General features: G+C 30.4%; 1 protein-coding gene across 1 annotated transcript; it reads left to right on the forward strand.

Annotated features, from left to right (window-relative positions):
* The first annotated feature begins 2,542 nt into the window (after window positions 1-2,542).
* Window positions 2,543-4,044, forward strand: LOC100305926 (uncharacterized). Its single transcript, NM_001248113.2, has 5 exons — window positions 2,543-2,795; window positions 2,935-3,023; window positions 3,155-3,232; window positions 3,339-3,409; window positions 3,659-4,044. Exons 1-5 carry the CDS (start codon window positions 2,633-2,635, stop codon window positions 3,927-3,929), a joined length of 672 nt encoding a protein of 223 aa, NP_001235042.2. The 5' UTR covers window positions 2,543-2,632; the 3' UTR covers window positions 3,930-4,044.
* Window positions 4,045-12,563: the final 8,519 nt, after the last annotated feature.

Raw genomic sequence — 12,563 nt, forward strand, 5'->3', positions numbered from 1 at the left:
AATATGATAAGTCATAAAATTCCTATGTAATCTTTAAAATCTAAAAGACTTTTTTATACTAAAATAGTATTTTAAAATCCTAATCCAATACGCCCCTTCTAACAATAATTAAACAAGAGATAATATTTAATTAAGTCTTATAAGAATGAACAAATGAGTAAATAACAGGGGCGTTCAAATTTCCACCAAAAAAATAGGGGTGTTAAATACAAAACCAAATCGAACGCAAACCAAAAACTGACCCAACAAACTGAAAACCACATAAAATCAATGGTCATTGGTTTGATTTGGCTTTTTATTTCTCAAATTATGTGATTTGGTTCAGTTCAGGATTCAACACATGGAAACCAACCCAAACTGCCCAGCAAAACTCCTACAAACTATTGTTGTAATTAGTGTTTTGTCGTTGAATATTACTTTCTAAATTTTCATGGTTAGAAGCATAGACGGATCCAGAAAACTATCAAAGGGGAGTTAGATTTTTTTTTGTATTTTAATTATTTAAATATTCAACTTCTAATAAATAAATATTTCATAAACAATGAATTTTATAAATTATTTATTAATTTTACAAGTAAAACTAAAATTGGTTTTTATTCCAAATGATACAAGAAGGAAATAATTCATAATTTTTTTTGTTTCAAATTTTGAAAAACTTTTTGGTGTCACAAGTACAATAGTAATCAAACAAACAATAATTTCATAAAAAAGGAACAAACTCATTAGATATAAAAGATATAATAATAAGTAGGATAAAATATGTGTTTAGTTCTTTATACTTTGATTAATCTTGTTTTTAGTCTCCGACTATCGTATAATTTAATTCCTAAAATTTATAAAAAAAAAGTAATTTTAGTCTTTAAATTACTCCTCAAGTTTTGTATTTTTTTAACCTCAAGTTATAAAAAGGACTAAAAATACATTTTTTTTATAAAGTTAGGAACTAAATTATTTGACATGAAAGTTCGAAAACTAAAAACATATTTTACCCTAATAACTAGAAATCATCAAATTTTATAACATCTATATATAATAATTGTATATAAATATATTTATAGTATAGTCTTAAAAAAAGCTGAATTATTATTTAAGTTGAATGATTATTATTAAGTATTTTTCAACTTAAAAATAATTAGTTTTATTCAAAATTGAATTGTTGAATCTTTTATTATTTATTTATTCAGTTAATTTTTGAATTAATTATTATTCAAATTTTATTCAATTAATAACAAAATTTTTAAACATTTTTTAATCTTTACTAACAAAATTGTTAAATTTGTAAATATCAAATCAAATCACAACATACTTAAGTTGCCTATTTGATTCATATTAATTTTAAATAAAAACCACATCAAACCACACTCCTAACACACTGATAAACAACTTGTTTAAATCACACCTTTTAAAGAAATTTTCAAAAGAAGAAAACACACTCGTTTTGTCACCAATTATCTTGTCCGCGAAAGAAAGAAAATCAGAGAAGCAATAGTGTCGCCGGAAAAAGGGGTTGTTTATGATGCTTCCATTCCAGTCGAAGGAGTTGCATGGACCGGCACGGGATTTGACGGCGCGGTTTTGCAAAGCATTGACTTTGGGTCAACCAATCCGACCAATCACTGTGTGACATGTCATCTCTTCGCACATCCCAAAAATTGACCAAAATCTCGTCAATCACACGCCATATATCATTCCTCATCACAAAAATATTATAAAAAGTTTCGGTGATACGGAGAGATCATTGTTCGAAGTGGATTTCAGAATCTCAGCTCCATGTCTGAACATTAAAAAATTAATAACAAGAAGAAATAGGGACAGTGGAGATTTGCTTTTGCGAAAGGGACTTTATATTATAGAAAGATATTAATTGATATATGGTATAGAAAATTTTTCATTCATAATTCAATTATTTTTTAAAATAAGATTTTTTTTAAAAAAAAATTTAATTTCTTTAATTATTGTTAATTTATTTTAAACATAATATATATAGTTAATTATTTTCAACAAAAAAACTATATTGATGATTACGATATATTTTTTTTAAGTTTTTAATCATTATGAATTATGTTTTACCATAAATTGATTAAAAAGTATTCTTAAATATGTAATTATTATAAAATTCAATAATTTATATTATTATAAAAATCTCTTATATTTAGAAAAAAAATTCTTACAATTTTGGTATCTATAAGTAAACGGTCATTCCCAAAAAATGAAAAATGAAAAGTAAAATTAAGTAATAACTTCGTTTAAAATCTTAATAAAGGCATATTTATGATTTATAACATCAAATATTACACTTTTAGTAAACATTTTTCCCTCTCAATTTTTCAATTGTTAATTTAAACTTTTTATGATCTTTTTCTAACAAGTATGAAAATATTTTATTTCCCTTGTCAAAGTTTCCCATAAATGTGTTTCACAAAAAAGTGAAAGAAAAATGACGACGTGACATGATAATTGATAGATTGATAGAAGAACATATCATGTTACATTATTATATTACAATAAGCTGTATTTAAGATCTAAGCACCCAAGTTACGTTGAGGATTCCTTCGTCTCTGTCTCTGTCTTTCTTACTCTCTCTCTCTCTCCCCTTTCTCTCTCTTCTCTTTTTCTATCCTCGAAGCAAGAAATGGACTCTAACAGCGTCGTTTCTTGGCCGAGGTTGCCGGAAAACATCGACGGTTTCGGTATCAAACAGAAACAATCCGAAGAGGTTCATGTTTTAGCCGTTGATGACAGTATCGTTGATCGCAAAGTCATCGAACACTTGCTCAAAGTCTTAGCTTGTAAAGGTTAGTGCTCTCAAACAACTTTTCTTTTTTTTATAAAAAAAAACACCCTTTTAGTTTACTTGATTAAAATTTTCATTTTTTTTATGCTTGTTGAAGATTGAAGATTTTTAAAAACACCCTTTTTTTTAATAAATTGCAGTTACTGCTGTGGATAGTGGGCTGAGAGCACTGCAATTGCTTGGACTATTGGACGAGCAGAAAATCCCCTCTGAAACTAATGGTTTTGGGGTATGTATTATCATAGGGAATTAATTAATTAATTAATTAATTAAATTTCATTTTCCCTGACAATGAAAATTTCTCATCAGAATGAAACCATATAGTGCTTTAATTTGGGCTGTGTTGTTTTTCCCTAACAGGGTTTAAAGGTGGATCTAATCATCACAGACTATTGTATGCCCGGAATGACCGGTTATGAATTACTCAAGAAAATTAAGGTTAGAAAATTAAAACAATGTTCCTTCATTTTTCCACATTATATAATAATCTTACCATAAAATCAGAACAGGTTTTTTTAAAAGGGTTAGTTAACAATTGAAACAGGAATCCTCCAGTTTCAAGGAAACTCCTGTGGTGATTATGTCCTCCGAAAATGTTTTGCCACGCATAGACAGGTATCATTTTAGTGTTTTTTTTTATATCGGGAATGCTAGTTTATTAATTTTATTAAAAATATTATTTAGAGGATTTGAACCTACAATCTTTTTTTCTTTCCTTTTTCCTTCTTCAATTATCGAACCAATTTTATATATCATTGTATTATGTTTCTTATCCTATCAATTGTCTATCTTTTTTTATGAGTTTTTTTTTTATATTTTTTAAATAGTGAATAATAAGATTTGGAATTTTTGGAAATTTTGCAGATGTTTGGAGGAGGGTGCAGAGGATTTCATAGTGAAGCCAGTGAAGTTATCAGATGTGAAGCGTTTGAAGGATTTCATGACAACAAAGGAGGTTATAAGGGGTGAATTAAGCCAAGAAGAAAGGGAAGGGATCAACAAGAGGAAGCTATTAGACACCTCTGATGTGTCGCCATCATCACCACCGTCCATTTCCTCATCACCACTCCCATCGTCACCCAGCTCAGTGATTGATTCTCCAATCAGACGGCTTAAAATGACCGGCACTGATTGATATTCTCTAGCAATTAATTTGCTGTTTTCCTTAATTTTCTCATTCCTGTAGGCACTACAGCTGCAAGCCTGCAATGTCTATCTTTATAATTATAAATAGTAGTGTTTTTTTCTTCTTCTTTGGATTTGTTGTTTTACTCTTTTAGGGTTGAAATTGCAAACCGTTAATTGTAACGGTTTTTGTTGCGCTTCCCTCTTCTTAATTATCTAAGTTATTTTAATTGTTTATATGAAGGTTAATTGGCTAATAATGTTGTTCACTTATTACTGAAAATGATTGACTGATTAAGTTACTGTTTTTTCGTTTTTTCCAAAAGGCTAAAAGTAAAATTGAGCCAAAAGATTAAGCTCTTTTGAGAGTTTGCATGAATTGGTAATCAAAATTGACGGGGAAGAAGTGTAAAAAGGGAAAAAGGAAATAAAGTAATGTTGGTTGGACAAGAGCAATGGATTTAGGATTGGAAATTATGTGAAACGGATGGAATAGGAAAAAGTTTGTGTAACACAAAATGCTCACAATAGAATATATTTTTTTACCATAAAGCTCGTAAATCAACTTGTCTATTATTCTAATTTCTAACTTTAAATTTGAGTCATAGACTTATAATTAAGTTAAATCGTGGAAGAACTTTGTTACTCAAAGTGACTTTATCTAATTTGAGGATAATTTCTTTTCAAAATTATTTATGATATAAGATATCTGTATAGGCGGTCTATGTAAATAAATAAATAAAATTTATTTCCATTAATTTTGGAGAATGATAAAATAAAAAATAAAGGAGATAAAAACAGTTGTACACGGGGTATCATGTCAATTATTTGATACCAGATAACATGACTGGGATGGAATATAAGTGTGCAAGATCTTGTTTCTATGAAGAATGACCCAAGAATAGGGATGTGAATTGGATATGTTTTTGAAGTGTCTCTGTAACGAAGAAGGGTAGGAAAGTGTAGTGGGGTCTTTGGGGCTTCAATATTTGTCTAGTTGTCTCCAATGGAGGAGGGTTCTCCGCCTTAAACTGTTTACTATGCTATATCACCAAACCTTTTCCCATGTGGAATTGGAATATTTGGTCATTGGTGCTGGACCAGGGTGACCTAAAGTGAGTAGGGGACACTCAAACCCTCTTGTACGTTTGGTTCTTTAATTTTAATGTTTTCCCTATCTCAAATTTTAACCCCTCACCCCTTTTAGGCATCTCTTTATCAAACACATGCAAAATTACTCAAGTGTAACTGATTGATAATACATGAGTTTGCAAATAAGAATTTGAATTCACTCCAGCACATAATCACCTGAGTTTCAATTAATGATTAGTTTCATAGCTTGTGAGAATACTTTAGAGTATCACGAAAATTTAAGAACATAATTATAGTGATACTAAATAAAATAAAGGATAAATAGTAACTTTTGTCCATGAATGTGTAACTTGCTAACAAATGTGTTCCTAAAAGATGAAAATATAAAATTTAGTTCTCGAAAATATAAAAAAAGTGCGACAAATATATCTGACTATTAACTTTCGTCCGTCACCGTTAATAAAATAGCTTACGTGATACAGATGGATAAATTTGTCACTAAAATAATTGTCAACGTGATTATCTCTAATTGCCAACATAGAGACATATTTTTCATGTAATATTTTTTTTTTATTTTTCGTCTTTCCACTTCGTTGACAAATATGTCCCTGAAAGATGAACATGCAAAATTTAGTCCCCAAAGTATAAAAAAGTGTGAAAAATATATCCGGATGTTAATAATAGATTGTGACTAATTATTATAATTTTGAAAATTTTATAATGATTGCAAAAATTTTTTGAGAGAGTTATATCACACGGTAAGTGTTTGTTTCCGTTGTATAATTTTTAAACTTTATCAATGGTTGAGACATGCATAAAATATTACCAATCGAAACGAATTTTTATTGCTTTGGCAAATTCTTCTTACTTTTCTTCAAGTACAAAAAAAAAATCCTTTGGTTGTTAACTCTTGAATAAATATCATCAACACAGAAAATTTTTTTACTGTAAAACGATAGGAAAATCATTATTTCTGTTTAATCAAACACTATTTATTTAATTGTCTTTTAATAAATTTTTTATAATAAAATATGAATGTCTATTAGTATACACAATGACATCAAATTACAAATTATAATAAAAGTTTATTGATTTTTAATTTTTTTTTAAATGATACATAATTATTTTTTATTGACTGATCATTTAAAAAATCATAACCTTAAAAAAAATCATTCCAAAGGAGGTGAGTGTTTTTTATAAATTAAAAGTGTCATTGCAATTGTAATTTTTAATAAAAATTATTCATGGATTTAATTTAATTATAATGCTTTATAATAAACATTTTTTTTACTTAAACCTTTCATCAAGCATGAGAGTGTAAAAAAATTATTTATAGTTTATAAAACGAGTATTCTTTTTTCTTTTAAACTCAATTTAATTTACGAGTTTGTTAAAAAAAATTGTCGCAATCATTATAAATTTTTTTAAATTATAATAATTAGTCACAATATATTATTAACCTTTAGATATATTTGTCGCACTTTTTATACTTTCGGAAACTAAATTTTATATCTTTCAGGGACGCATTTGTCAACGTAATGGGAAAACGAAAAGTAAAAAAAAAATATTATATGACAAATATGCATGTCCCCATGTTGACAATTAGATATGATCATGTTATCAATAATTTCAGTGATAAATTTGTCCTTCTGTGTCATGTAGGTTATTTTATTAACGGTGACGAATGAAAATTAACATTTGGATATATTTGTCACAGTTTTTACACTTTCGGAAACAAAATTTTGTACTTTCATCTTTGAGAAACATATTTATTAGCAAATTATGCATTCAAAGATAATTCGCTGAATTACACATTAAACAAATTTTGTATTTTTATCTTTCTATGATTTACCACAGAACATTGACATCAAATCAAAACTATTCAAAACAAAAAAACATTGGTTCATGAAACATTCAAGAGAAGTTACTCAACTAAGTGTGACACTCGCATGCATGGACAGTTGTCGATGTGTCTACTGCTGAGTTTGTTTTGGTTTTATCTCTCTTCCCTGCTAGCCCTACATTAGATTATGTCTTTTTCGGTCTATTCCATTCTCACGAAGCTAATAGCCTTATTAACAATAGTCAAGATTCCTATAATTACCAGGTGCGCTCTCTTGACCAAATTGAGGCGTGATCATATATATGATTCTTATCACACACCTTCAACATCTGTCAAATAATGCTATCCTAATTCAATCTTAAAATTAATGTGGTTGAGAAATTTTTGCATGTTGGCTCGCGTAATTCCTGAATTGAACATCCAAAATTATAACTGATAAAATGGAATTAAAAAAAGTTAAATGATGCATCCAACTGAAAAAAAATCAAACATTTTGATTTATGAAAGTTTTTTTTTAATCCATTAGGATCTATGTATGATGTCACAAATTCAAACCTCACTACTATCATTGTTAAAAAAAAATAAAAAATTGACAATGTTTCGTCACTTTCGTGTATTTAAAAGTAAAGTATAACTTACACAATTTTATAAGGCATAGTGCATGTTTAATTTTGACGCGCTATTACCTCAAAATAATTTCACGTTGTAATTTAATGCTGCATGTGTCGACATATTATATAAGATGTGAAGCTCATTAAATGACATCACACAGTATTAGACGATAGCATACGACTTTTTTCAAATACATCAGAATCAATATTTTCCTATTAAAAACTTAGTTGCAATTGGTAACTTTTAATTTTTTTTTTTGGTTAATACGGTAATTATGAACTTTGACTTGAGGGTGAGATTCAAGGTATTTCAACAAAATTCTATCATTTGATCTAGTTAAAAGACTAATTTTTAATCCGAAATTTAATCATACTTAAAATTTCTTATTATTTTTTTCTGAGGTTATAATATTCTGTGAGATCGAACTCAAATCTTTTTTTTGATAAATTTAGCCTATATTATCAACTAAAGTACATCTATCAGGTTAGGTAATCTCTAATTTGAACATATACATAAATTAAAGCAATGAAATGGATTCTTTTCCAGTAATAAATAGGAGCATATGAAAGAATGATATGGAACTGAACATGATCTATTTCAGTACGTGGGTTGGGCCTATGCAATTAGGAGCGAAGATTGCATTCTTATTTGGGGGCCATGAAACCCAAAATGCCAGGTATAATAGAAGAAATAACAACCTTTCTGCTGGCCATCAATGTTGTATCCGAAGGCCGGTCCCATAATACAGTGCCCTTTAAATTGTCTTGCTGCAAATTTTAAATTTAATTATGTCCCTCATGGTTGGCAAAATCATGATACGTAAAATCTGCTATGTTTTGTTTGATTGCGCTATTATGGGACATCTGGTCCATTTAATATTTGTTGTCAATTTGTCATGATTGTAGACGAAAGTTTACCAATGGATCATGTATAGATTCTCTTGTCCTTTTCGTTTCTAAAAGCATTTCCCGTTGCCTTAAATAGGTTTGCTAAGATGCAAAACAGGAGTAATCGTGATCAAGTTGCCTAATCAAAATATTCATCACAATCATTCTGGATTCACCTATTACTTGCATGGCTAAAGTACGTCAGGTTGAGTCACACTTCATAAAAATTATTACAAAAAACTGTAGTATGTAATATATTTCTTTACCATGTTATAGGTGATATTTATCCAATTTGACAATCATTAATATTCATTAGAAAACTTGATCAATAAATAATTTTTTATCAATAAATATTAATTTGTTAGTATGTTGTTTTTTATTAGTAGAGGGGATCAAATCTATAATTTTTTTTTCATTCCCTTCTCTCTCAATTATCTAACTCATCTTATAGCCATATTTTTTTATATTCTTATACATGCACATACTTATATTTTAAAATCTACAGGCATTCACATGTATAGTTTTTTTTTTTGGAAAAATAGAAATTATATTAAATCCAAAATGATACAATCATAAACGGGATATATCCCATAACCGGAGAAAATCAAAAGCCTCCTTAATACAAGAAGGCCTATATCAAGATGCTAAAACAAATGCAACAGGTGCGCTTGTCTATACATAAGAAACTTAATCTTGCTAATAACTTCTATTACAGAAAATTGATAATCTTCAAAAATCAGTTTGTTCCTAGACAGCCAGATGCAGTAGATTGTAATTATTATAGCCAGACAACAAAATTTTCCTTGAACACCTAATGTGCATCTGCCCCTAATTAAAGAGTTCGTAATGCGCTGCAAAGAAGTGAAACGCTTGCAAAAAGGAGCCAAATCACGAATGTGAGCCTAAACTTGGAGAGATTTCCTGCAAGAAAAGAACAAATGAGCATTTGACTCAGTCTAATTTGAACATAAAAGGCAGAGGGAACCCTTGTTCAAAAAAGTAGCTTTGTCAAGAGTAAGCAACCGGTTCCTTTTAGCAAGCCATAGAATGAAAGACATCTTAGGGGGGTTGCTGGTTTTCATATAACAGAACACCAACTAATAGTAGGCTTGACACCTCTAATGTATTCATAGACTTTGCCATCAAGCAATTGTTCATTGGTGCTCCAAGATTGAATCCTCTTTTTGGCCTCTTTTGTACTTAGCTTTTTGGAGATAATAAAGTCCCTTATTTGAATGATTTTCTTTATCAAAACTGAATCTGATGAAGAAGTATTGTAATTCCACGCATCGCTCCCTTTGAAATAGTAATGGTGAACCCACCGAACCCATAGAGAATCTTTCTTACAATGAAAGTCCCACAGGATACGGGAAAGAAGCGCAAGGTTCCAATCCTTGAGATTAAAAAGGCCTAAACCCCATTTTTTTTTCGGAGAACAAACTACTGACCAAGCAACCAAGGGCTTGTTTTTTCCAATATCCACTTTGCCCCACAGAAAATTACGGCACAAAGCGTTGATCCAGTCCAAAACAGATTGAGGCAAAGGAAAAATCTCCATCTAGAAATTCACAATTCCTTGAATAACTGCTCTGATAAACTCTAGCTTACCTGCATAAGATAAAGACTTCCTGCTCCAACCCTGAATCAGGCCAGTAATCTTGGAAAGAAAGAGAGCATAGTGACATACATTTAATCTAGATGATAAAAGGGGAACACCCAAGCTAAATCCAGTAAGCTGCTGAATATGAGAAAGCTCATGAGGCCTAATACCGGCTGAGTATATGGCATATTTATTAGAGCTGATGGAAAACCCTGAAACCCTACAAAAGTGTTGAAGCTTGGCAAACATAGTTGACACAGAAGGGATATCTCCTCTAGATAGAAGCATAATATCATCTGCAAAAGCCAAATGAGATAGCTGAATACCTGCACAGTTGTGATGAAATTTAAAATTGGCATCATCCTTGAGGTTGCTTATATCTCTGGAAAAGTACTCCAAACAAAGCACAAACAGATAAGGGGAGAGAGGATCCCCTTGTCTAAGACCCCGCTGCCCTTTGAAGTGGCCATAAATGGATCCATTGACTGCCACACTAAAGGAAGTGGAAGAAACACATTCCATGATCCAAGTACAGAACTGGGTTGGGAAGCCAATTGACTTAACCATCCAATCCAAGAATTCCCAAGAAATGAAATCATAAGCTTTATGCAAGTCAATTTTCAGGAGGCATCTTGGAGATGATCTTTTTCGTGCATATTTGTGCAAAATCTCTTGAACTAGGAAGATGTTGTTCATCATCTTTCTATGCTTAATGAAGGCAGTTTGAGTTTTCCCAATAATAGTCTCAAGCACTGGGGCTATGCGGTTGGCTAGAATTTTAGACACAATCTTGTATAACAAATTACAACAAGATATGGGTCTAAAATGGTTAACCTGGGAGGCCTGATCATGCTTAGGAATAAACGCAATAATAGCATGGTTGATCTGCTTTAAAATTTTTCTAGTTGTAAAGAATTCATTAACCGCCTCAAAGATATCATCACCAATGATATTCCAAGCCTTCTTGAAGAATAAAACATTGAAACCATCTGGCCTTGGAGCGTTATTGTTATCCATCACAAAAATAACGTTCCAAACCTCTTGCTTAGAAGTAGGACAAAGTAAGGCCTCAAAGTAATCGGTGGGAATCTTAAGACCCCTGTTGCAGATTGAAATGGAAGGAGTTTGGGTCAGCTCATGAGCACTAAACAAATTCCTAAAGTGATTCACAAAAGCAAGGACAATTTCATCTTGGGAGAAAGTGTTATGTCCATCCTCTAAGTTCACTCAATAAGTGGTGAAGTGAAAACACAATGTTTAAATCTCTCACTAGCAATAACTAACAACTAAAATTTATTGATAAAAAAAATTCTTCTCTCAATAACTCTCGGTATATATTAAATTTCAACCTATCCAACTTTAAATTACAAGATATTAGTGAGTAGATAAAGTCTATTAGTTCTTATTAAGTTTGAAAGCTATTTTTTTTTTGTGTGTGAAATACATCAAGAACAAGAGGACTAGAAGAAGCTTCTAGGAAAATAAACTTGAGCCGTATCAGCTCTTAACGCAGGCATAATAAAATCAGGAGCAAAAGCAAAAATATGATAACCATCTTCTTCCCTCAAGCAAAAGCAAAAAAATTTTTTTTATTAAGTTTGAAAGCTATTTGATACTTCATTAAATGAATTCAAACTAGTGTATAATATGCTTTTCTAAATTATTAGTAAATGTTGACTAGTAAAATTAACCAGTTATAATTCTTCTAAAATTTGGTATGCATGATAATTGAGATGATATATCAATATATTCGACGGTTGGATCGTTGAAATTTAATATTGTTACCGTGTTGATCACAAGGTACCAAAGATATGAGATTCAATATGGAGTAATGAGAGAATCAAGAGTAGTATTGAGGGAGAGAATTAAAGAAAATCTATTGTGATTGTATTTGAATGAGTGAAGTTGATTATATTCAGTTATGGGCTCCTATATTTATAGCAGTTACTAATAGGGTCCCTCTTGTAACGTGTCGGATTTTCATTGTCCCTTTATTTGCATTGAGATTCTTATCCTTCTAGTCGAGTCCCAATGTTGATTTTATCATCTTAAGGGTTGCACGCCTTAAGTCCAGTCTTATTTAGATTTCTGTCTTAGAATGACCTTTATGGGTTTAGTAACCCTAAACAATTCTCTTTGAGTCTATGTTTTTTTTTTTTATAGAAGTAATACCGACTTAGACAAGTGGAATAAAGATTTATCCAAAAACAATTAACCTGAAGTTGATATTTCTTTGTAGAAGTAATATCAACTTTACAAGTGGAATAAAGATTAATCTCGAAATAGTTGTCCCAAGTCGATATTACTTTATAGAAGTAATCTGAGCTTTACAATTATCTGCCTTATGATGCAATTGCTATGCCACGCATTGCTTTTCTATTGTTGCAACCATTGCACTTCTCTCGTTCACGTTTCAGCGTGACATTTTAGGTAACTGTGTGCCTAGCCACAATGGTTCAAATTCTTGAAATTTTAAGCTGCATAACTGCTTCTCTGCAGGCATTTAAAAATTACTTTGTCTTAAATTTTTAGGTTTTATTTTCGCATTTTCTGTTGCTTGTGTTTCTGTCGCTTGAAGTGCTCTATCTTCCCACAACTTCATTTCTCGTG

Source organism: Glycine max, chromosome 8 (genome assembly GCF_000004515.6).
Source record: "Glycine max cultivar Williams 82 chromosome 8, Glycine_max_v4.0, whole genome shotgun sequence".
Lineage (NCBI taxonomy): Eukaryota > Viridiplantae > Streptophyta > Magnoliopsida > Fabales > Fabaceae > Glycine > Glycine max.